General features: G+C 46.6%; 1 protein-coding gene across 1 annotated transcript in view; it reads left to right on the forward strand.

The window, feature by feature from the left end:
- Positions 1–27443, forward strand: part of LOC149338181 (uncharacterized) — a gene marked incomplete at its 3' end in the record, with an annotated part of 168999 nt that overhangs the window by 98741 nt on the left and 42815 nt on the right. The window contains exons 6-7 of the mRNA XM_089550117.1: positions 2226–2246; positions 4254–4368. Coding sequence (XP_089406243.1) covers positions 2226–2246; positions 4254–4368 — 136 coding nt within the window. The remainder of the gene's footprint in view (positions 1–2225; positions 2247–4253; positions 4369–27443) is intronic.

Raw genomic sequence — 27443 nt, forward strand, 5'->3', positions numbered from 1 at the left:
CCGTTGCCCTTATGGTTATACCGACTGCAACACTGCCCTTGCTTCTAATAAACTGCGTTTCTTTAAACTGCGGGTGTTACAAGTATGCGATGCTGATAGAACCCGCGCAACCTCACTCAGACGTTCGGCATGCACATGGAGTGGAACGCACGCACAAGATGTGCGAGAAAAGGAAAGGTAAACACAGGTGCCGGGAGGTGTAAAATTTTTAAAAAAGATATTAAGCGGTAAGGCAAGGAAAATGTTCAAAATGAGTTGCGTTGCGCTCAGTGTAAAAAGGTACAGCAAGCTTGAAACACGGATGGCTGTGTATCAGACAGCAGCTTCGAGTGCGATGATGATACCAGGCCGTCTGAATTTAGTGAGAGTTCCCGAACCCAGAGCGGAACCTCAGCGGCCGTTCGCACGGAAGTTTCATTGTTGTGCACTCGAGTGGCTTCGTTTTCGCGCTTGGTTCAAATCGTTTACTTTGTATAATGGTACATTTCGTATCTGCAGGGCGTCTGCACCATTCGAGCTTTAAAGTTGAAGGACTCTGGGAAATACAACATTAGGTTTCCGGCATGCTTATTGCTATGATGGGGGTGCATTTCTTACATGCGGCTTTTATGTGCATTTTTGACATCAGATGCTAGCTTGCATTGGCTAAAATTCCTTCTATCTTGACTAAAATCTTCTGGAAGTCGTACTATGATCTTATAATATGGTCTTAACGGGGTCATGCGAGCAAAAACTTCAGGAAATCTCTTCTAAATAAGTATGAAGGCTGACAAAATCCGGATCCCGGTAAGAGCTTCTTTCTTCTGGGATGTGGGAAAAAATGTTAAAAGCGTTAAGCACGAAACAAATGTGTTGGCTGAGACACCAGGTATATGACCATGCTGCAGCACTTTGCACAAAATCGCCTTTCTGACGAGCGTGAAAGGCTTCGTCTATTCCCTCCCAATATCGGGAGGCGAGGCACAGACCGGACAAATGAACCGGTCTAACAGAAAAGCATTAAACAATCACGATGTTAATATAGCAGGGTCATCACTGTGGAACTTGCGTCCTCGTTGGCCAAAACGTGAGAGTAAACAACAATGCTTCCCTTCGTTCGCGGAGACAATAGTTTTGAAAACATTCCAGAAACTACAAGCTGGCTTACGAAATAGAGGAAACTTCCAATATTTCAGAACTCTAAGAAGCGTCCGTCAGCATGCCCTCTGGTTTGCTTCAGGATGACGTGCTCACATTTCTCTAGCGTTTCTCTAGCCTCATTATTTATTGGCTCCTTTGCATGCTGCTACGGTCGTACTTTTGCTTCATAACCTTCCTCTTAAGCTTCATTAGTCGTTATCGCTCTACGTTTTTGCAGTCAACTATTGTCTACTAGGCTTTCGGTGTGTAAACGGTTTGATTCTACTTTTCTAATTTCGAATTCTCACGTCCGTCGTTTTTATTTTTGCGTATTCGGCGAGCCTCGGAGCATCTCCATGCCTCTGTGTAATCCTCCTGTTCAAGCTACTGTGGCTGTATGTGCTCACCACGTTTATAGTGTTTAATGCCAAAGCGTCACTGGTCCCATTACGAGAAAAGCTGGCAGCGTGTGCGTACTCGCGGGTGGTAAGGAAAATCCCAGCACTGGCTAGAAAAATAACATTCCGTCATCAAGCAGCCGTAAGACGCGCACAGCAAGCAGAGCGCAGCCATTTCAGACAATATTGTACAGTATGGTCCACTCTTAAAGGGAACTTCGCGCAGCGTGGCCGCCGCGCTCCGCGAAGCGCCCCTTTTCAGAAGTGGCGAGAATCGGCGACACCAGGCGCATGCGCAGTAACCGCGGAAGGTGGAGCCAGCCACGCGTCGTCTGCTACGGCACTCTTTCGGCGCCTGGCTTGCTGAGGTGGAAGCTCTGGCACGTGACGGCTGAATTAATCATAAAAACCAGATTTTCGTCGGAGCACCGTCGTGAACGTGCGTTTCAGCAATATATTTTTAATTTCCCATTCTTCTCAGGCAATGTTTCTGCGATGCAATGTGAAGGAGATACATCCCCCGCTCTCGTCCACTTTCTGTTCTGAACCCACGAAAGCTATCTTCTGTAGCTTCGGTGGGGCTATTAGTGCATTTGGTCCATCGCCCAACATCAATTGCCGACATGGTTGCGGTATGGGTACTCCAGAACGACGAACGGTGCGGCTGTTTCGTGCAACAAATATTTCTGGTTCGTTCTGCTCTAACAGTGAGCATAATGCAACGTCCGAGTGCCCAGTCGGCGGCTCCAGGCAACTGGGCACTAAGCGTGGAACGCGCAGCCGGCCGCGTGTTGTCTGCAACAGAGCGGCGCAGCTCCCCCGCCACACGCCAAGGGTGTCGTTCTTCGAACTAATTTCGCATGAAAGACTAAAATAAAGGCAGAACGCAAACTGAACTGGAGATAACCAGAAAGCCGCCGATTTTGAAAGCAGCCCGGTCGCAAAAGGGATGATGCGGCATTTCTTATATCCCAGGTGTCAGGCGGCGGTGATAAAGCGCTGTTCGGTTCACAACGGTTTCACCTTTCTGGCAGCAGTCAGTTCGAGATCGCGACGGACGAAATGCACTAATAGCCCCGCCGCAGCTACAGGAGACTGCTCTCGTGGGTTCAGAACAGAAATTGGACGAGAGCTAGAGATGTCTGTCCTGCACCAGTATTGCATAGCGGAAAAATTGCCTAAGGAGAATCGGAAATAACAAAAAATATATTGCAGAAACGCACGTCCATTATGTAGCTGCGAGAAAAATCTGGTTTTTATGTTTAATTCAGCCGTCGCGTTCCACAGTTCCTACTTCAGCAAGCCAAGCGCCAAAGGTGCGCCGTAGCAGACGACGGGTGGCTGGCTCCACCTTCCGCGGTTACTGCTCCTGCGCCTGGTGTTGCCTATTCTCGCCGCTTCTCAAAAGGGGCCCTTCGCGGAGCGCATCGGCCACCCTGCGCGAGGGTCCCTTTAACAGTGGACCATTCTGTGCATGTCGTTTGTTTATAGATACTCGGCTTTGGCCGACCTCAGTTTTCCCGTCTGTATTTGTACCAAAATTGTGACGCAGTGTTTTTTTTTTACAGCGTTCTGTGTGGTTCCATACTTGTGCTAGTCAAGTTGGAGGCTAGCTTGCGACAGGGATTCGAACCGATGACATGCCCACTTTCAATTGCTTGCCTTCCCAGGCTGTTTTCCCCTTCCCTTAAAGAGCAGTTGAGGTGCCCAAAGAGCTAGTGTGCAATTTCCTTTCTCTTGCATGCAACCGTTCGCGGTACAGCGCTCGGGGTGGTGTCAAACGCGCGCGTGTTTGCGTCGGGGATGCGTGCGTAGATGCGCTTCGATGCACCGAGACAGACTAAGGCTTTCGCATTTCCACACATAGTAGTTTTAAATGTCTCTGTCAAATTCTTTGCTGCTTGCATACGTCTCAAAGCAAACTATGAGAATACTTGGTTCTTTATCCGTTGTTGTCTTTAGTGTTTGCTTGTGGTATGCTCATGACTACCTGCATAGATTTGTGGCTATTTTTGGTGGATTTTTGTAGGGTTAAATATGCAGTGATTGGGTGATTTTTATAAACACATTTCAGCGTACGTATGTCGTAACGTATTGTAATACCATAACCTCTTAATACAGATATCGCAGTGGCAAAATATTTCAATGTACAGAAGTATTGCCTTTTCTCCCGCTCGCAACTTCTGCCAACATAAATATCCTTCCCAGTCAAGGAAACCATCTTGAATTGATAATTTTGCGAACCAAGAGCTCTAAGCTTCTTTTCATTTTGACGCGAAAATAAGCACACATTTTTGCGTAGAAGCTCACTGCCCTGAAGTTATTTCAAATAAATGAGAAAATCCTGATTTCTTCATGCAGCAGAAAGTACAGCTTGGCAATATCGAGAGTCAGAGTAGGAGTTATTATTTTTAAAGGAAAAAAAATGATCGGCGTGAAGCACATCAAACGGCCGTGACTATTAAATGTTTTGCACCTTGTGAGGTTTGCACCTTTTACAGTGAGGCCATTTTTATACAGTGTGAGAGATGGACATGCACTAAGGATATGCGCGCTAAGGCTTCTTTTGATAGCGCCCTACATGCCGTTCAATACATATAAATGACTCGTTTTATGTAATGTCAATGTGCATTTAAGTTTTTATAATTGTAATGGAATAAATTATTGGTCAGGAATTTGCTTTAAGCAGAGCTCCGATTTCTTCCTTCCACCGGATCGAAGGAATGCCGCCAGAAGAATCAGCGGAACGGAGCGTGCATGGAAGTTTGCAACCACCATGCCGATGCCGCTGCACAAGCTCGCCTGGGCTGTTTTTCCACCCACGCTGAAGGCGCACGACATCATCCCTGGTGTGAGTATTGACACGCATCGTGCAAAGGGGCCAGCGAATGATTTGAATCAGCTATGCCTTACATCGATTAGCGGCATTCAGTTGGCCACGCAGACCTTCTGTGTACAGACCTTCTGTTCGCAGGCTGACTTTACATACAATGATGTGACCACACTTTGGTGCCATTTTAAAGCTGTGTGCTACTTCTGTATACACGAGTTTGTGCAGAGAAAACGTCAACTAATTCACAGGCGGACACCGTGGATGGTGCAGGAAGTAATTCTCCTGAAGCGAAAGATGAAAAGGATATAGAAACCGCGCTTATATTTCTTTCTACTAAAAGAAATAAATGAAAACCTTGCACGTGCAGTAAAGCGTTCAAAAGGTGTCAAAATTCATTGTAGGACCAAAAAAAATATTTCGGATTCTGAAAGCGAAAATAAACAAACCAGTTTCTGAAATATATGTTTATGGTTCTATAGAAACAGAACACCGTCACCCATCGTGCCGTTTCAACGACCACTTTCACAATGTTTTCTAGTTTTGGTATTTGTTAATCAAATGAGAACTATTTCCTCCCTCCGATGCGAATTCTATTTCATACCCTGGCGTAGCTTCTATGCTAATAATTTAAAAACCAAATCAGGATGTCGTCCTGATGACCTTCGAAACGTGTTTCAGAAGCGATATGCTGAGTTCATTGCAAAGTTTCTTGTTACTATATTTTGTATCTGATTATTTTAAAGAAAATTACCGAGTGCGTGGAAAATAGCTATAAGAGCATTGAAGTTATGGTTGAACACTGAGTCCTCGCTAATTTCCAGCATGGGTTCAAGAAAGGCTACTCAACAATTGCACAAATAGAGACAATAATCCATTAACTCGCATCATGCCTCGATAAGAACGGGTAGATTGATGAACTATTTCCTAGATTTCAGCAAATCTTTCTGTAGAGTTCCGCATGACAAACTCATGCTACAACTCATACGCATTGAGCTTCTGGAATATTCAACCATTTTTATAAATCACTATTGAACCAATCGATATCAATTTGTAGCAGGAAATGAGGTATAATCTGGCTGCCTTCCGGCCGGTTTCGGGGTCTCCCAAGGGAATGTTCAAGGACAATAATTGTATTACTACATGTCAACGGAATTGTAACTGTAATTGAAGTTAACGTGCAAAATAGCTTTGTTGGTAGGACGAGAAAATTGAAGAAACACACGACGAGCGCTTTCATTTTGCGCGCTGGTGCCATCATAACGAACCAATACCAAGTTGTTCGGTCTGCCTCAGTGCAAATCAGGTTGCTTGCGGATGAGTGTGTCGTTTCAGGAGATCAGTTCAACTCACAATCAAGAGCATCTTAACTCCGGGACGTCGAGCTTAATAGTGATAAAGTCAAAGTGTTTATTTCGACAACTCAATGGTACAGTTGCCTAGGGCGCAGACTAAAAGGCAAATGGATGCCTGACAAAGTGTAGACGCCCTTCCTGCTCCCATTCGAGAGCACAAGACATTCAGCGCATGAAATAGACACAAAGACGAAATGGAAATACAGAAAGGATTGGTTAACAGTGAACTGCAGTAATTTCATCTTGAACATTTATGTACAGTTGGAGAAATACTTTGAGAGACAACAGAATAAAAAAAAGAAACGAAAAGAGTGGTTATGCCTGGAGTGACAACACATACATGGTGATGCAATTTTTGAACGCTTTCAATGATTTGCTTTCTTGAATGATGTTTACAGCAGAATGGTGATCGTTTAATAAACTGGAAATTCTGTAGCTATGTTTCTGGGCGCCGTAGTTCGTACGTATTTTTTCCTTATGATAACTTATGTGCCTTAGGTTGTAGCTGTGTGCTTTCGTGAGATACTTACGACAAAAGGCGGTAGGATCAGAATGCATTTGTTGGCAAGTGGCCAACGCTATTTTTCTGTTTATAAAAATCCACAGTGCAAGCAATTGGTGTTTCCTAAACAATGGGGCAGTGTGGCTAAGGTATGGTGCATTATCTATTAGTCGCAGAAATTTCTATTGTAATAAGTATGTTTTCTATGCTTCTTTTAGATGCTGTGCCCCAAACAAGAAAACAATAGTGGAAACGCGAATGTACCAATGTGTAGTATAGTTGTTTCTTTAGCCACATAGGCAAAAGGTCCTTTAATTTACACATGATACCAATGGACCTAGAGATACCTGTGCGAACTTTTTCAATGTGAGGTGACCAGTCGAGACGTTCGTGAAATATGACGCCAAGAAATTTATGAGATATTGCACGTTCGATAGGTTCATCACGAATTTATATTAGTATTTCTTGTTTAATGCACTTGTTACGTGCGCGGATTATAATGTACTTAGTTTTTTTAGTGTTTAACTGCAGTTCGTTAGGGCGGAGCCATGTGGATAAGTTTTGCAGCCATATATTGGTTTCTACTTGGAGGGCTTCCAGATCTTGTCCGCAGAAGAATACATTGCTATCGTCAGCGTACAGTACTATTTCTGGTGTAGAGGGCACGTTAATTACATCATTTATATAAAGAAGAAATAACAGCGGCCCAAGGATTGATCCTTGCGTAGCTCCATAATGTGTCAGACCTAAGCTGGACTTTGTATTCGGAATTCTCGTGTACTGTTCACGATTTGAGAGGTAACTCTTTCTTAATATGAGAGCTGTTCCTCTAATGCCATATTTATACAACTTGTACAACAAAATCGGGTGGTTGATAGAATCGAATGTTTTTTAAAGTCAAGAAAAACACCTATTGTATATATTGCTACGGGTCGACTCAGAGAAGATGAGGCCGACGAAGTGAGAGGGCGCTTGGCGCGTGCTCGGGCCCCGAATCCTGACGGTGGCCTGTGTTTTGGCATCCGGTGCGCCCTGTGCTTGTGTTCTGTTCAGCGTGAGTGCACCAGTGTTCTTCGTGGCGTGAACGCCTCCTGCCACGTAACATCTTGGTGGAGGTGAGGACTTTCCCCTTCCTCTCGTTCTGGACTATCCCAACACGGAGCTCCGCAGCGGTCGCTACACCGGGACCGCTACAATGACGAAGCCCGGCGACTCGCCAAGTGCCATTGCCACTACATTCCTGGTCATGGCTCATCCCCGTGACCCCGACATCTTTTCCGGTGCCTCAACTGAAAACGCCGAGAGATGGATCTCCATGTACGAACGTGTCAGCACCCATAACAGGTGGGACCCCACCGTCATGCTGGCAAACGTAATTTTCTATTTATCTGGCACAGCAAGGCAATGGTACGACACCAACGAGGACGAACTAACGAGTTGGGACATCTTCAAGGAAAAGCTTCGCGCTCTGTTCGGACCTCCGGATGCTTCGAAGCTCGCAACCCAAAAACACCTTGAGTCGCGTGCTCAGTCCTCCAGTGAAGGTTACGTCACGTACATACAAGACGTCCTTGCCTTATGCCACCAGGTTGACACCTCCATGTCGGAAAACAAAAAGGTGGGCCACATCCTGAAGGGGATCGCGGACGACGCTTTCCATTTGCTTCTGTGCAAAGGATGTGATACCGTGGATGCCGTTATTAAGGAGTGCCGTCTCTTCGAGCAAGTCAAGAGCCGGCGCATATTTCCACAGTTTGAACGACTTCCCCATACGGCCGCCACATCTACGTGTGTTTTGCAGCAGCCACCACCTAGCCCACCTCCCACTTCGCCTCTCAATATCACCGACGCAGTCACCCGGATCGTTCGCCGCGAAATGGAGGCCTGTGCACCTGCGGCCCCTCAACCTACCACCCCCAGTCACCCCTTGCCCGATATCTCCCTCATTCAAGCTGTCGTGCGAGAGGAACTCGCAAATTTGGACCTCTCACATGCTATCTGTTCCATCGGGAACTCTAGCGTCCGACCACCAACCAGGAATGTTTTCCGTCCAAGGGCTCCGTACTTTCGTCGCTACCGTAATCCAGCAGAGTGGCGGACGCGTGATGATCGCCCAATATGTTTCAATTGTTCCTGTGTCGGCCACATTTCCCGGCACTGCCGCAATAGATGGTTTCCGACTCCTCGCACCCAGCTTTCCTATGCCAGCCGTTCAGATATGCCCCCCCGTTTTCCGCCCCGACCACCTCATGACCAATCAGATTCGGCCAATGATCTCGCCGGCTCCCGTCGGCACGTCGTTCTTCCCGCTCTCCATCTCCCCGAGGCCGGCGTTTCCGATCCCCGCAGCACCTTCGATCCTCGGCAGCCTCATACGACCGCTCTGACTTGGAAAACTAGCTGATGCAGCTCCCGGAGGTGACGCTGCATCCACGACCAGGCCCACAAATCCTCTACAGACCTCCCACTTGAACCAACTAGACGTTTGTGTTGATGGTGTCCCCGTGCGTGCGCTTATCGACACTGGTGCGCGTATCTCTGTCATGAGTGCACAACTTCGTCGTCGTTTACGTAAAGTTCTCACGCCGGTTCGGTCTCGCGTGCGTGTCGCGGACGGTGGAACAGTTAGTGTTGACGGACTCTGCACTGCACGCGTTAGTGTTGCTGGCCATGACCTTCCGGTGCAGTTCACTGTTTTGAACCCTTGTGCTCATGACCTCATCCTCGGCCTCAATTTCCTGTCAGAACACTCCGCCCTGATCGACTGCTCGCAAGGCGTCCTACACCTCGATCTCCCAACCATCGATCCTGAACCCTTGCATTCTCCCCGACTGTATTCGCCCGACCAAGTTTCTCTGCCCTCACTAGCCGCCTTATTCGTTACCCTACGTCCTACCTCATCAGTGGCCGATGGTGACTACTTAGTCGCCCCTATTTCAGATGTCTTGCTGCACCGCAACGTTGCACTGCCCCATACTGTCGCTACAATCAGGGGAAACAGCGTGTCACTACCGTTAATTAATTTCAGCTATTCAGCCCAAGTCCTTCCACCTGGCATATGCGTGGCAACGTTCTCCCCTATTGGGTCCTGCCCAGTTGCCCCATTGGACCCTGCAAATGCATCAGCTCCTGCAGATCCTGTTCACGCTCCTACTTCGATCGAATGATGCCCTCCGATTTGCTCCCTGCTCAATCTTGTCAGTTGCGTGCGCTTCTCGAGTCCTATTCCGACATCTTCGACCTCCATAACAGCGCCCTTGGCCAAGCTCTTATCGTTACGCACCGCATCGACACCGGCGACGCTCCTCCGATCCGCCGCCGACCATACCGGGTCTCCCATGCAGAACGACAGGTAATCCAGGCGGAAGTGGCAAAAATGCTGGAGAAGAACATCTATGAGCCCTCTCACAGTCCTTGGGCTTCGCCCGTCGTCTTGGTCAAGAAGAAAGATGGCTCGTGGCGCTTCTGTGTGGATTACCGTCACCTGAATAAGATCACTAAAAAAGATGTCTATCCGCTTCCTCGAATCGACGATGCCTTAGACTGCCTCTACGGAGCCAAATTCTTCTCCTCCATAGACCTACGCTCTGGCTATTGGCAAATTGCTGTGGATGACCAGGATCGGGAGAAGACTGCTTTTGTTACTCCTGATGGATTATATCAGTTTAAGGTTATGCCTTTCAGCTTATGTAACGCCCCAGCCACTTTCGAGCGCATGATGGACTCCTTGCTGCAAGGATTTAAGTGGTCCACTTGCCTCTGCTATTTAGACGATGTAATTGTGTTTCCTCCCTCGTTTTCGTCCCACATGGACCACCTCTCACAAGTTCTTTCCCTCTTCCGTCATGCCGGGCTGCAGCTCAACTCTTCAAAATGCCGTTTCGCGCGTCGTCAGCTCACTATACTACGCCATGTCGTCGATGCTACAGGGGTTCGTCCCGATCCAGACAAGATCCGAGCAGTAGAGGACTTCCCAGCACCCCGTACGAGCAACGACGTTCGAAGTTTTTTGGGTCTTTGTTCTTACTTTCGTAGATTTATTCAAGATTTTGCGGACATTGCTCAGCCGCTCACCGATCTTCTTAAAAAGGATGTCAGTTTTTCCTAGGGGTCCTCTCAAGACCACGCCTTTGCCCACCTTATAAGGAAGCTTACCACTGCACCGGTCTTGGCACACTTTGATGTGTCAGCTCCTACGGAAGTCCGTACTGATGCTAGTGGCCATGGAATCGGGGCAATCCTTTCCCAGCGTCAATCCGGCACACATCGTGTAATTGCCTATGCTAGCCGCCTCCTATCCCGTTCCGAGAAGAACTACTCCATTACCGAAAGAGAGTGCTTGGCCCTCGTCTGGGCTGTTGGCAAATTTCGACCCTACCTATATGGCAGGCCATTCACAGTTGTTACAGATCATCACGCACTGTGCTGGCTCTCTTCTCTGAAGGATCCTATCGGTCGCCTCGGTCGTTGGGCGCTACGACTCCAAGAATATGACTACGTTGTGATCTACAAGTCCGGACGGTTGCACAAAGATGCCGACTGCCTCTCTCGTTACCCTGTTGCCCACACTAATACTGTGACGAGCGCAAGCGCTATTGACCTGTTCTCTCTATCGCCGTTTACAACTATCGGCGAAGAACAGCGTCGGGATGCGGAGCTTCTCTCCATCATCGATCGCCTAACGTCCGCCCACACCGACCCTTCACTGAACCGCTTTGCTCTCGTTGATGGTATTTTATACCGCCGGAATCTTCAACCAACTGGTCCTGACCTTCTCCTCGTCGTCCCGAAGCACTTACGAACAGTCGTTCTCCACGAACTCCATGACCTCCCGACTGCTGGCCATCTAGGCGTTACTCGCACGTACGACCGCATCCGCCGTCGGTTCTTCTGGCCTGGCCTCTACCGCTCAGTGCGCCGCTACGTTGGTTCTTGCGATGAGTGTCAGCGTCGCAAGCGCCCTGCATCTGCTCCCGCTGGCTATCTTCAGCCCATTGACATCCCTCCGGAGCCGTTCTACCGTGTCGGCTTGGATCTTCTCGGCCCCTTTCCTGAGTCCACTTCTGGGAACAGATGGGTTGCAGTAGCCACAGACTATGCCACCCGGTACGCGATAACACGTGCGCTCCCCACGAGTACTGCCGCTGATGTCGCCGACTTTCTTCTTCAGGATGTCATTCTTCATCATGGAGCACCCCACCAACTGCTCACCGACCAAGGCCGCACCTTCCTTTCAGCAGTGGTAAACGACATTCTTCGCGCGTGCTCAACTAAGCACAAGTTGACGACCGCTTACCACCCCCAAACTAATGGCCTCACTGAGCGACTCAATCGCACGCTTACCGACATGCTCGCCATGTACGTCTCCTCTGATCACCGAGACTGGGACGTCGCACTCCCATACGTTACATTTGCATATAATTCATCCCGCCACGACACTGCCGGCTACTCTCCGTTTTACCTCCTGTACGGCCGCGAGCCTCAACTGCCGCTTGACACATTGTATCGAACATCTCGTCCCCCACATTCTGAATACGCCCGTGAAGCCATTGCCCATGCCGACCATGCTCGCCAAGTCGCCCGTTCCCGCTTGCAAGCCTCCCAAGCTTCTCAGCAACAGCACTATAACCGCCGCCACCTGGACAGTGCCGTCTTGCCTGGGTCCCTTGTATTGCTCTGGGTGCCTTCTCGCCGTGTAGGGCTCTCGGAAAAGCTTCTTTCTCGATATGTGGGCCCGTATCGTGTGCTGCGCCATGTCACAGCCGTCACATACGAGATTGAGCCTGCCTTCCCCGAGTGCACTTCCCGTACTCCACCCTCCGATATTGTGCACGTGTCGCGCCTCAAGCCCTACCACCTACCTTCTTCTGACACTCGCTAAGCAGCACCGCGACGGTGCTTTTGCGCCCGGGGGTCATGCTGCTACGGGTCGACTCAGAGAAGATGAGGCCGACGAAGTGAGAGGGCGCTTGGCGCGTGCTCGGGCTCCGAATCCTGATGGTGGCCTGTGTTTTGGCATCCGGTGCGCCCTGTGCTTGTGTTCTGTTCAGCGTGAGTGCACCAGTGTTCTTCGTGGCGTGAACGCCTCCTGCCACGTAACAATATTTTCTGCTCAAAATTGTCTATTATCTCATCCTTAATTTTTATTAGCGCCATTACAGTAGATTTCTTTTTCTGTAATCCATATTTCTGTTCGGCGATGATATCGTTTCGCTTGCAGAAGTTTAGTAGTCTGATGTTTATAACCTGTTCAACTACTTTCGAGAGGACTGGTAGTGCCGAAATTGGTCTATAGTTATTCATATCATTTCTATCGCCTCCCTTGTGTATGACGGAGACTTTTACAATTTTTAATTTGTCTGGAAATATTCCGCTACTCAAAATAAGGTTGCATATATGCGTAAGTGGCTGACTAATCATGTGACTAACGGATTTTATAGGTTGAACTTTAATATCATCAGCACCACATGCACTGCTGCTTTTTCAGTTTTTGATTACTGTGCAGATTTCTAATTCTGTAGTTGGAAACATGAACATTGAGCTTTCGATGTTGGATATGAGATACGATGTAAAATCACAGTTACTTGCCGGAGATTTACTTGAAGCCCCTGATATGAGAAAATGCTCATTAAGTTTGTCAGCAAGCGAAGCCCCTGTGTAAGGCACACGAATTACAACGAGCTCAGAGATGCCGTCTCTTTCATTTTTGGAAATTAGCTTGTTTACGGTATTCCATACCTGTTTAGGGTTGTTGCAGATATCAGTAAACTTATGTTCGTAATAACTGGTCCTGGCTTTTTTTATATCAAAGCTTAACTTGTTACGAATTCGTTTATACTCAACCAAACTGTCTAGATTTTTTTGTTCTTACAAAAGAGGCAAATAGTCTCTCACGGTTTACAATTCTTTTCACACGTTCAGCATTTACCCATGGTTTTCTGGCTTTTTACTTTTTTTGAATTGCACTGTAGGAAAGGCTTGATTATAGAGCTCGGTAACTGATTTAATGAAGATGTCATATGCTGTAACTGGGTCAGACAGTTGAAAAACCTCTGCCCAGCTTGTTTCTGCTATTAAGTTTCTAAATATTGTGGCCTTTGCTTCATTAATGATTCTATATGTAATCGGTGCACTGATTTTGGAATTACTCTGTGTTGTAAAGTGGTTTAAATAACATGAAAATAGGGAAATGGTCACTAACATTAGCTATCAGTACACCTGCTTGCACGTCATCCTTTTCGTAGCTTGTGAAACACACGTCTAGTAAAGTATGACACATATCAGTCACTCTAGTTGGCATATGTATTACATTTTCACAGCCAAACGAGAAAAAAATATCAACCATCCTTTGCTGATTAGATTCAGGCAATAAGAGATAGATATTGAAATCACCACAAATAACTACAGGCGATTTAAATTAAACTGCATGCACTGTTCTAACATGTTTTCAAGAAATACTAAATACATTGCCTGTGATACAGAAGACGGCCTGTATACAACGGCAAATATGGTAGCAACACATTTTAACATGACACACTCAAAGTGCTGATCTATGACACAGAAATCTTCTATGGTGACATAAATTAGGTAGTTCATTACATAAATGGCCACACCTCCCCCTCTCCTGTTACTGCGTGAAACTGATACGCATTTGTATCCTGGAAATTGTATGCCATCATAATCGTTGTTAAACCAAGTTTCCGTGAAAGCTAAAAATTCAAATTCATGGTCTAGTGCATTTAGGAGGGTTTCCACAGAATCCTGTTTATTCCGAAGGCTTTGCGCGTTGAGATGGAATAAGGAAAGTTAATTTTTTTCTCGTAGATGCTTGGAATGTTTGAACGAATCAGCATCTGGGACGGAAGCCTGCTTGGCGGACTACTTAAACAGCCCACATCTCGACTGCAGTTTGAGTGGACATGGGAGCAGCCTTCCCGGCACCATGGCTAACGCAACTCTGCTCTACGTTCCGCAGGTTATAATGGCCCTGGCAACGTCCCGCATGCTGGCCTCGCCGTGCTTGGTGACTTACCCCAGTTTTTCACGGTCACTGAAAATGGGAAAACCATCACCTGCGTGCGCATCGTTGGAAGGACTACCTATCGCCGGCACTTCTATCGCCTCGCCACACGTGTCGATCGGATCTGGGACGGAAGCCTGCTTGGCGGACTACTTAAACAGCCCACATCTCGACTGCAGTTTGAGTGGACATGGGAGCAGCCTTCCCGGCACCATGGCTAACGCAACTCTGCTCTACGTTCCGCAGGTTATAATGGCCCTGGCAACGTCCCGCATGCTGGCCTCGCCGTGCTTCGTGACTTACCCCAGTTTTTCACGGCCACTGAAAATGGGAAAACCATCACCTGCGTGCCCATCGTTGGAAGGACTACCTATCGCCGGCACTTCTATCGCCTCGCCACACGTGTCGATCGGATCTGGGACGGAAGCCTGCTTGGCGGACTACTTAAACAGGCCACATCTCGACTGCAGTTTCAGTGGACATGGGAGCAGCCTTCCCGGCACCATGGCTAACGCAACTCTGCTCTACGTTCCGCAGGTTTGTACAAGCTATTCGCTGTATGCCAAAAGATCGGACAACCGATTTCTATTTCTGCTCCCATCTCCACATGCGCTGCTTGCAACCTTCAGTGAATGTGTTGATGTATCGCTTGTACTACTTTGCTCTGGAGACATTGAGACCAACCCCGGCCCACCCAAATCGCGCCCAGTCATTTCAAAGTCAGAATCAAATGACGATCCTGGAGCGTCTATATTAGCGATGCTTAAAGAATCAACGACCGGACCTTGGAATTAGCTAAAGGTCAAACCCAGATCTGCGCAGACGTTAAGATCATTAAAGACAATCAAGCATCACTGGAAAGCAAAATTCTAGATGTATTCAATCGCCTTGAAGTTCTTGAATGAAACACTAACATTCTTAATACTATCCAGCCTGAGCTGGGTTCAATTCAGGACACTACTAGACGTCTGACATCGCACCAAGCGGTACTGCAGTCTCGTCTGGATAACCTGGAAGACCAGTCGAGAAGGAATAATCTGATCCTGCATGGCATTCCTGATGAAAGCGAATCATGGAATGAGACTGAAAAGAAAACGCTTGCTGCGTTGTCGGAAGTACTTGACGACGATTCCACACAGCTAAGCACTGAACGTGCTCATCGTCTCGGCACTTTTTCACCCTCAAAATGTCGCCCTATTATCATCAAATTTTCCTGCTTCAAAGACAGAATGAATGTGTTAGACCTCCGTAATAAACTAAGTGGCAAACAACTTTCCGTGTCTGAAGATTTTTCCCCCGCCACTCGTTTTGCCCGCAAAAACTAACAGCATTCGCGAAAAAACTGCCGCGATCTCCCAAGTACCGCCTGCGATATAACAAGTTGGTTGTTAATCGCAAGTGCTACATCTTTAACGCTGATACCGATACCATTGAGGAGCTGCAAGTCCAATCTTTTGTCGAAAGCGAGCAGAGCCGTCCCGCTCCCCTTGAGGCAAGCAATATTTCGGAAAGCGAAGAAGATAACCCATAGCATGGAACGAGGGGAAGCGGTCTGGCTTTATCACCTCCTCGCACATCCGTTCTACTGGCTAACGCTAGAAGCATTCTTAATAAACGTGAATCGTTTCACTCCGCTGTCGACACGTGTGAGGCTGATATCATCGCAATAACAGAAACCTGGCTTCATCCTAACGTACATGACAGTGAGATATTTGACGATTCATCTCGCTTTTCAGTTTACCGACGCGATCGCACTCAGCGGCCAGGCGGTGGTGTCTTGCTTGCTATATCGAAAACAATACAGTCCTATCACATTCCTGTGCAAACTAACCTAGAATCCATTTGGGCCTGCGTAGAACTAAACCATCAAAAATACTTTTTTGGTGTATGTTATCGTCCTCCAAATTATCCTTCCACGTTCACATCAGAATTGCATGATGTGCTTGACTTTGTTGTTACGCGGCACCCTGCAGCACCCATTACTTTGTTAGGCGATTTTAACTTTCCTGAGCTGACCTGGTCTTCGGAAATAACTCCTAAATCATCCCCATCGTCTCAAGGCAATGAGTTCTTGAACCTTTGTTCACTCTTTTCTTTTTCTCAGCTAGTATCCCAACCAACCCGTCTATCAGACGCCACTGCTAACATATTAGACTTAGTGTTGACATCCCATTCTGATCTTGTTTCAGACTTGACCTGCATGCCCGGCATAAGTGACCACTTCCTAGTCTCGTTTAATTTCAGCATTCCTTCCAATAACGCTGACAAGAAGGTCAAGCGTATCCGTGATTATAACAGAGCTGACTTTCAGGCTGTCAACGAAGAACTATCTTCATTTCTCGATGCATTTCTAACAGATTTTGATAGCCGGGAGGCGCAGGTGAACTGGAACATTTTCGTTGCTAAGGTTAACAAACTAACGGAAAGATATATCCCCCTACGCACCATTACAACTCATAAAAATGCACTGTGGTACAGGGCTCACATAAGAAGGCTTTGTAACAGAAAAAAACGCTTTTACCGAAACGCAAAAAAATATAACTCCGTTTCTAAATGGGAAGCTTTTCAAGTGGCAAATAGCGTGCATGTATCGGCAATGAAAAACGCAAAAGCTCATTTCCTACAGCACACACTGCCCAACATGCTCACAAATGATCCCAAAAACTTTTGGCGTGCCACTAATCCCAATAGAAATCATTCAAATAAATTGATAGATGAAAACGGTTCAACTATCGCTGATACTGACTGTCCTAAAATTTTAAATGAAACATTTTGTCGCAATTTTGTTCTTTCTTCCAACGTCACGTTTCCTGCAGTGGAGGACTGCCAATTCTCAATCATTGATGCAATATCCATCGAGCCCCTAGGAATAGAAAAATTAATAGAAAATCTTAACACCTATAGAAGCCCTGGAACAGATTTAATTAACGCGAAGTTCCTGAAGAGTACCAAACTTTATTCCTCAATCATCCTTTCCAAAATTTTCCAGCAGTCACTTGAGACGTCAGTGCTTCCAGCGGACTGGACGATCGGGAAGGTGGCTCCGTTGCACAAGTCAGTTAGTAGTAATTCCCCTCTTAATTACCGCCCAATATCACTAACCAGCATACCATGCAAAATTTTTGAGCACATTCTATACACTAACTTAGTTACCTTTCTCGAATCTAACTCCTTCTTCTTAGCCGCCGCGGTGGCTCAGTGGCTATGGTGCTCGGCTGCTGGCCCGAAAGACGCGGGTTCGAACCCGGTCGCGGCGGCTGAATTTCTTTGGAGGAGAAATTCGAGGCCCGTGTACTGTGCAATGTCAGTGCACGTTAAAGAACCCCAGGTGGTCGAAATTTCCGGAGCCCTCCACTACGGCGTCTCTCATAGCCTTAGTCGCTTTGGGACGTTAAACCCCATAAACCAAACCAAACCTAACTCCTTCTTCACTGACGCTCAACACGGCTTTCGCAAATCATTCTCGCGCGAGACGCGGTTACTTACCTTCACGCACAAACTTCACACTATTCTGAATCGTCGTTCATGCGCGGACTGTATCTTTCTAGACTTCGCCAAGGCTTTCGAAAAGGTTAGTCACAAACTACTTATTTTTAAACTTAGCAAGCTAAACCTTCTCCCAAATGTTTTAGCATGGTTAGAATATTTCCTTTGTAATAGAACACAGTTTGTAATGGCTAATAACATTTGTTCTTCATTCACCTCCGAGCATTCTGGGTTCCCACAGGTGTCCGTCCTCGGGCCCCTTTTGTTCCTGATATATATTAATGACCTTCCTATTTCCGTTACCTCCCACATTCATTTATTTGCAGATGACTGCGTAATATTTCGTGAAATTAACGGCTCTAACGACACTCTTCTTTTGCAAAAAGACATTAATGGAATTCTTGAGCGGTGTTAAACGTGGTCAATAGAACTAAACAAAACCAAATGTAAAGTACTACGTGTGTCACGCATTTCTACACACCCCACCTCTTATCATCTAGATAACATCGAAATTGAACAACTGTCTTCATACCGTTATTTAGGCGTTCACATAACAAGTGATCTAACTTGGTCTTTTCACATCAATTCAATGATTAACAACGCCAACCGTGCCCTTGGCTACCTTCGCCGTAACTTTTTCTCTGCCCCCACTTCCTTGAAACTTTCCTCTATAAATCTGTCGTTCGTAGTAAGTTGGAATATGCTGCGTCCATTTGGGATCCCTTCACGGAAAACCTGATCAGTTCCCTGGAAATATTTCAGAGTAACTCGGCACGTTTCATCCTTCAGAACTATAACCGTACCGCTAGCGTAACTTCTATGAAGAATACATTACAGTTACCATCTCTTGCTAGCCGTCGAAAGCACGCTCGCCTTTGCTTAATTCATAAAATAATGTATCATAACCCCACACTGCACCGCGATCTTATACTTCCTCCGTCATATGTTTCATCACGAGTTGATCATGCGCATAAAATCGGCATTCCTTTCTTTAAAACAAAATCCGCAGCTGAGTCTTTCCTTCCACGAACAGCAAAGGACTGGAACCACCTTCCCGGAAGTACAGCCTCCATCATCGACCATCAGCGTTTTTGTTCCGCCTTAGCTATCACTGTATAATTAGAAATCAAACAAACGCCTTGTAGTATTCCCTGAACTCTGTGGCGCTGTCACTAACGAATTCATAGAGGTACCTTGGCGTCGAAATAACAAACAAATTAACATGGTCAGACCACATTATCAAACTTTGCGCAAGCAGTTCCAGAGCACTTGGCTTTACCCGAAGATCACTATCAATGTCCCCTCCATCAATCGGACAACAAGCATACGTAACATTCATTAGCGCTAAAATGGAATATGCCTCAGCAATATGGAACCCTCACCAGGCTTACTTAATACAACTGCTCGAAGCTATCCAGAATAGGGCAGCGCGCTTCATAACGTCGCAATACTCGCCTCGACACAGCGTTACCAACCTAAAATCGTCTCTCGGCCTTGAACCATTAGCACTCCGCAGAAAAGTGTCAATTCTTTGTCTTTTACACAAACTATACTTTAACTTCCCTGCACTACGCCTAACTTTGTTATCTGCTCCCTTACGCTCATCTGGCCGATTATTCAACTCCCTCAGCATTCAGCGGTTGCACGGTTCATCCAACGCTTTTAACAAATCTTTCCTTCCCATCGCCATAGAAGAATGGAACAATCTTCCTGAAACCGTTGTCATCGAAATTAATCCCGCCAGATTTAGGCAGCTAATAACAGACCACTTGAACCAACTATAGCTACTTCCCTCGCGCTGATCTGCCTGCAATTTGAACTGCTTGTTTCATTGCGACCCCCCCCCCCCCCTCCACCCCACAAGTGTTTTCCCACTTATTTAATTTCCGTACATTTTAATGTTTAATTCTATATACAACTGCTTTGCCTTATATATTCTGTACTATTTGAATTACCTGACGCTAATTGCACGTCAAACTTGTTATTCTTGTTATTTTGTATGGTTTCTCATGTTTACATGCCTTTGTATGACCGTTTCATACCACTGTCTTTCCCCCCCCCCCCCCACCTTATGTAATGTCCCAGACGGGATCTTTAAGGGTTGAATAAATGATGAAATGATGATGAACCCCTGTATACAACCACTCCCCTCTTCAATGCCCTCGGGCCTTGAGGGTAAAATAAATGGAGTGAAATGAAATGAAATATGCGAACGGGGCTGACATTTTCAAGGGTGCTGCTATCAGTTACCGTGGTGTGGATACGGCCTGTTACTCAACGTATCTTATCCAGATCGTTTGTCGTCCTAATCCTGATATCTCGGCTGCGGGGGCCACGACGAACAAACATTTTTTCCATTCTTCAACCAGGCAAACTCATAATCTTTTTCTTTGGCCGTTTTTTTCATTTTCCAAAATAGGGCCTTGTTCTGTGCTGTCAGGTTTTCATTGAAGAAGATTTTAGATTTCGCTTCCTTTAGCTGTGCCTTTTTTGCAAGCCATGCGTCTCTGGTTGAACGGAATACGAAGCGTACAAGAACAGGTGTAACCTTCTTAGAACTCTCCCCGACCTCACTGTCACTACTAGCACTCTCGTTGTTAGTGCTCTCCTTGATAGACCGTGAGGGGAATCGATGAACAGCCTCAACATCTGCCTCGGAAAGCAGCGGAAGTTCGAGATCAGTGGCCAAGACATTAAGCTTTTCCAGTAGGTTTTCATTTTCATGATGGGGCAGCCCGAGTATTTCTAAATTTTGGCGTATGCTGTACTGCTCTAGTTCGTTAACTTGTTGCCTGAATTCCTGGTTTTCTTGTTCTGCTACCAGAAGCTCGAGTTTTTCCACTCGCTTTCCGAGAGCAGATATATCTGCATCCTGTTGTTTCATTTTTGACAAAACTTCGTCGTATTTTGTGGACATTTCCTGCATAAACTGCTCAGTACCATCCACAGTGGCCTTTATCTCTTCTAATGCGTCGATTTTTGATTTGATCTCAAGTACTTCTGTGAGCACGAGAAGAACATCTCCAATTTCACTTCCAAGATTTATTTCCGGTTCCTCGCTTGTTTTTTGCCACTATGGTTGCTTCGAGCCTTAGCTGTTTCGCATGTTGGGCATTTCCATGCTTTTTTTTTGCACTTTCTGCCTCTTTATTTATTTATTCATTTGGAACATACTGCTAGCCTCTTTCGAGGCTGTTGCAGGAATGGGTACATGTTTGTTTTCGTTTTTTTTAGGTACGTCACAAAAAAAAGAAAAAAAATCTCACAAAGAAGGTTCACACTACTGAAATAACATTGTAAAAGGGATAATCATGGGAGACAGTTTCGAAATGGAAGACGCAGTATTAAACACAAAATAAAGCACAGTGTGAAAAAATATTTTTTCGAAATAGTACAAGCAAAGCCTTACCAAAAAGTTCAAATAAACAATTGTTACAGTTGACAAAGAAAACTACTCAGAGATTCAGAGCTAACAACATTTGCAGGTAACATATTCCATTCCCTAATCGCTTGCCGAAAAAATGAATAACGAAAGGTGTCAGTATTGAATTTATACTCTGTTAAATGCTGCGAGTGTTTCGTTCTGGCATTGTGTTTTGGCGAAGGAACTAAGTAGCGTTCAGAATCAATTTTAAGAGCACCGTTTAATAGGAGAAAGACGAATTTAAGGCGCGAGATCCGGGCGCGGTTACTAATAGTGCAGAGATTCGCCTTGTTTAAGAGTTCAGTTGGATAGTCATTACGTTTATATTTGTTAAAAATAAACATTACTGCTTTCCGATGGACGCTTTCTAACTTATTTATGCATTTCTGTGTGTGCGGAAACCAACAAAGGATGTTGTACTCGAGCACAGGAAGGACGAGGGAACGGTATGCCAGTAGCTTGGTGTCGGAATAGGCAGTCGGTATTGATCGCTTTAGAGAAATGAGTGCGGAAAGAGCTTTTGACGATATATATTCTACATGATTATCCCATTTCAGGTCAGAGGAGATGACAACACCGAGGTACTTGTATTTTTGGACTGATTTTAAAGGTGTATTTTCGACTTCATATGAGGAAACGAGCGGGTTCTTTTTTCTTGATACAGTCATACACACTGATTTCTCGAGATTCAGGGTCATCTGCCACTCTCGACACCATTCTGCTATTTGACCAACTGCATTATTTAATGTGACTTGATCGTCGTGCGATTTAATTTCTATTTAAATAATGCAATCATCTGCGAACATTCGGACTGTTGCGTTAAGGTTAACTGTTAGATCGTTGATATAAAGTAGAAATAATATGGGTGCAAATATCGTTCCCTGAGGTACTCCAGACATTACTTTGACATGGTGCGATGCGTGGTCGTCATATTGCACAAACTGGTTGCGGTCTGAAAGGTAATTTTGTATCCAGTTTGTAATTTTATTACAACCAAGAAAATGTTGAAGTTTAAACATCAATTTTGGCTGTGATACACGATCGAACGCTTTCGACAAGTCAAGAAATAAAACATCAACCTGGTTACGTTGGTCCAGTGCGCATGCGAGATCGTGGATCGTTTCCAGCAGTTGAGTTGTAGTTCATAGCCCTTTCCTAAAGCCGTGTTGATTAGAACTCAGTAGATTATTTTCTTCAAGGAATGTTACTATGTGCTTAAGAATGATGTGTTCAAATATTTTGGATGCTACCCACGCGAGTGAAACAGGGCGATAGTTGGATACATTTGTAGTGTCCCCAGATTTATGAACAGGAACAACCTTAGCTATTTTCCAGTCTTTCGGCACTTCTCCGTTATCTAGGAACTTCTTATAAAGAAGGAGCAAATATTTCGATACCCACTCTGCGTATCTCTTGAGGAACGTGTTCGTAATATTATCTGGGCCACTAGATTTCTTCTCGTCAAGATTAAGTAAAAGGGCAAAAATTCCCGATTCAGTTATTATTAGTTCGCGCAGGTCTAGGCTACAGTCACCTATTTGGGAATCTAGGTGAGGCACAGAATTGTCGTCAAACGTGAAAACCGATTGAAAATATTGATTGAAGTCATTAGCTATCTTTAAAGCCTCATGCGGAGGTACATGGCTTCGTTTGTGCTTACTACAGTTCAGACAACTCCAAAATTTTTGGGGAGCGGTTTTGATAAAGTTGCTGAGGGTAACATTTGTAAAATTTGTGTTTTGAAGTCCTAATTGCTTGCTTTAGGTCATTTGAGAGTTTTCGAATGTGTTCAGTGCAAGTTGCCGATGATTTACGTCGTTTAAGTTTCCTCAGTCGGGACAGCTTGCGCTTCATATGTATGATGTCCCGAGTTATCCAAGGATTAAACTTTTTACAGTTTTTACTCGTGTGGGAACATAAAGGGGACATGCAGTGTTCCACTTTATGCTTAAACGTCAACCATAAGTCATCACATGATACCGACGGATCGGCGTACATTGCAGCAAACTCTGAATAAAAGAACACCAACATCATCAGCATTTTTCCAGTCATATACTTGTGTTATTTTTTCGTGCGTGCTGGGGCAATTAAGGACAGTGAACAAATGAATGCCCGGTTGTCCGATAAACCATCGAGTACCTCACATGAAGAGGCACCCTCAGTGAAACAGTTGTTTGTAAAAGTTAAATCAAGAATACTGTGGCTTGTGTCTGTGATACGGGTGGGTTCCTGCACATTTTGTTTGAGGCCGAAAGGAAATGTGACGTCAAGAAGCGCGTCGGCACTGGCTTGTTCGATGGATCCTCTATTCAGAGTTTCCCACGCTATGCCTGGGAGATTAAAATCCCCTGTAAGAATAATTTTTCTAGATTGGTTAAGGTGGCGCTGCATGTATTCTGATAAAGACTGTATGGTATCTGCACTGCTCTTTAGAGGACGATACATTGTGCCAATGTAAATCGGAGCTTCATTTACAAGGATCTTACACCAAAGTGCCTCTGCGCCATCGACGTCCGGTAAGGGCGTAGTGTATATGACCTCCCTAATCAAAATCATGACTCCACCGCCACGAGAATGCCTGTCTTTGCGCAAAATAAGATAGCCCGGTGGAAAGATATTATTAGATATATGCGAGGACAGCCACGTTTCATTGATGGTTACTACATCTGGATGGTATTCAAGAAGAAATGTTTCTAGCTCTACTAATTTATTTACGATACTCCTTGCGTTTAAGTTTGCTATAACCAGTGGAATGATTCGATCCTTCCTCAGTGGCTGCTGTGATCGAGCGCGTTTTTTGATAGGGCTACTTTTTCTTCCTTCGTAGCATCCCTCGAGAACAGTTGGCCATTAATCTTAACCTTGTCATACACGAGAAAAACTTTATCTTGCTTGTCTCGATTAGCCTTGCAGCTATCCCACAGATTTTTCTTATGTTGCGTACTCGCTGGGAAAAGTCTTCGCTGACCGAAAAAGATGAACCCTTTAGGTTCGAACAGTTGTTAAAGATATTTGTTTTATCTCTGGAGTCGAGTAGTATGAAGATGACAGGACGCGTTTTGTTTTCCCTTTTTACTCCCAAGCGATATATTCTTTCAATCCCAGAGGTTGCCACGCCAAGTGTGCCTTGAAGGATGCTATCAGTTACTTCTTTCTCTAGGCTTTCCGTTGTGTCATCTTCATGTTCAGTTAAGCCATATATGATGAAGTTCGACCGCCTGCTTCTGTTTTCAAGATCATCTACTTTACGTTCCAGACTAATCAAGCTGTTCTGAAGGTGTGTTTTTTTCTTCAGCATCTTTAACCCTCACCTCGAGCTGCGCAAGCGTATCCATGTTATCATGGATGGCCTCCAAAGATTCATGTGTTTCTTTACTTTCGCTCTTTATTGCTTTTATGTCAACAGCCATATTTCGAATTTCAGTAAGGACCTCCTGCATGTTGGGGCCAGGGTTGCTTTCTATATCCCCCGCAAGTAACAAAAGACGTTTCAAAGAAACAGCATAGCACGGGCATGGCAGCACCAGAAGAAACAAGTCATTAGTTCGGAAGCATTTGCCAAATCGTTTGCTCACCTGGAGCAGAAAGACGAAAGGATTGGTAACGCCCTTGTTTGCTTCGGTGCCGCAGTGCCCAATGCTGGAGTTGAGCGCGTTCCACGCTTTAATAGCGCATGATCTCGATGCCGTTGTGGATGCGACTGGTATTCCAAAGAATTCTGCAGCAGGGAAGTCCGGGTGGGTGAACGGCACATTGAACAGTAGACTGTCCTTCGGTAGTGCGCAGCAGTTGACGCATGTCGCATCATTCCTGGTCACAGTGCCGATGATATCCGGACGGCACGTGTAAGAATTGCAGGGATCAGCCGGCATCAATCCGGGAAGAACCTGGAGCAGAAAGATGAAAGGATGGTGACGCCCATGTTTGCTTCGGTGCCGCAGTGCCCAATGATGGAGTTGAGCGCGTTCCACGCTTTAATAGCGCATGATCTCGATGCCGTTGTGGATGCGACTGGTATTCCAAAAAATTCTGCAGCAGGGAAGTACGGGTGGGTGAACGGCGCATTGAGCAGTAGACTGTCCTTCGGTAGTGCGCAGCAGTTGACGCATGTCGCATCATTCCTGGCCACAGTGCCGATGATATCCGGACGGCCCGTGTAAGAATTGCAGAGATCAGCCAGCATCAATCCTTGAAGAACCTGGAGCAGAAAGACGAAAGGATTGGTGACACCCATGTTTGCTTCGGTGCCGCAGTGCCCATTACTTGTACGTGGCTTTACTCACCCCAGAACATGTGCGAAGATGATACACATAACACTCTGAGCATGTTAGAAACGCTTCATCCTCAGAAAGCTGTTCGTTGCATGAAAGACATGTGTCAGCCATTTTTCACTTGTCACGACAGACCGAGCTGTCAGCAGCAGCGGCTACTAGAAAAAAAAATAGCTGAACTTGCATTTCAAGGGGAAAAGAAAAAAAAACAACCTTTAAATTAAGGTGATGTTTTTAGGGCACGGATTGTAGGTCCTGCGGTTTCACTGCTGCTGAATGCTTGTGAAGCAGGTCCCCGGCGGCAAGCTGCTTTTATAGCTGTTGGGCGGAGACGTCACGAGCTACGTCGATGTTAGCAGCCAGTTTGCCAGCCACGCTTCCGATCGCCAGTCATTCTCCGGTAGCTCATCCGACCGTCTTTCTGGGGTTCTCTGCCCAAAAAGCTTTCCTTTCTGAAGAGAATAAATTGAAATATTAATTGGTGCACTTTATAAAACAGTCTTGGAATTTACATATAGATATCAGTTGCTCATTCGCATTTCGTAAACTACATTGCCACGCGCCTTACGCGCCGCGGGGCCTCCGCACTGAGTCGAAAACGACGACGAAGCGACGGTGGGCTCTCGAGGAGCTCTGGCTCTGTTCAGTGTTCTGGGACCTGCCTCTACAATAAAAGAAGGCTCCCAGTCTTGGGTTCTTCCCGACGCCTACCTTCACGGCTCCTCTGGTTGTGACACTGGTGGAGATGAGACCGATTCTCCCTACTCCTGCAGACGGCCTGACGCGCCCGCCTCTTGTGACCACCCCTGTCCATCGTGCCAGCCGGAGGCTTCGAGGCCTGTCCCCTGAGGCCCTCCCTTTTGACGGCGCGCCTCCGCCCGCCGACCACTCCACTCATGGCGACGCCAATACCCGCCCTGCCTACGACTGTCGCTTCAGCCAGCCCCACCTATCCACCCTCCAGACCCCACAACACGCCTAAGCTCTTTCACGGTGGCCTGTCGGAGGATGCCGAGTACTGGTTGGCTCACTACGAACGGGTTGCGGCCTTTAACTGTTGGGACAACGCTATGAAGCTACGTAACGTGTGCTTCAGCCTTGAAGACTGCACGCACGTGGTTCGAGAACCATGAGGCTACTTTGACTACGTGGCCGGACTTCCGACGTTAGCTCCTGACTACGGATGCCAAAAGCGACCGCCGGGAGCGCGCGGAGCGTACCCTGACCTCTCGTATTCAACTTCCCAATGAGGGTGTTGCCATGTACGCCGAGGATGTGACGCGTCTTTCCCATCGCGCCGATCAGGCCATGACTGAAGAAAAAAGCTGCGGCACCTGATGCGCGGCATAAAAGACCAGCTCTTTTCCGGCCTCGTGCGGAACTCGCCTAACACCGTCGCGGATTTTCTGGCCGACGCTGTGCACATGGAGCAATTGCTGCAGCAGAGATCCAATCAGTACTCCAGGCAAGTGCATTCAGTGTCGACGCTGTCAACGTTAGACCGGTTCGACCAAGATCCTGGGATGAATCCGGACTCCCTTCGCCAACTCATCCGTTCCGTGGCCCGCGAAGAGCTGCAGCACCTTCAACCAACATTTAACCTTCGCGCCGATTCCATTACCAGCGTCATCCGCGAGGAAGTCCAGCAGGCACACAGGGCACACAACGATGCAGTTGTGCCAGCGCCGCAACCGGCCTCATGCATTCCCGCGCCCTACCCCGCTCCTGTCCAGCCACTCACGTACGCGGACTAGGTGCGCCGCCCAGCCCCATATCCTGGGCCTTCACCTTACAACCTTCCAGTGGTCGCGGTGCACTCTGCTCAACCGACTCCTTACTGGGCGGATCGGAGCCAGGCACCGTGCAACACTGACCTCTGACGCACTCCGGATCAACGACCGCTCTACTACCACTGGTGAGGCCGGCCATCTCTACCGGCGGTGCCCCTATCGTGAAATGGAACTGCGCGGATTTTCTCCCGACAGCCGCCGTCCACGACCTGGAGAACGCCCTCAGGACATCACCGAGTATGTCACTC

This window comes from Amblyomma mixtum, chromosome 6, assembly GCF_055824585.1.
Source record: "Amblyomma mixtum isolate Tamu chromosome 6, ASM5582458v1, whole genome shotgun sequence".
Lineage (NCBI taxonomy): Eukaryota > Metazoa > Arthropoda > Arachnida > Ixodida > Ixodidae > Amblyomma > Amblyomma mixtum.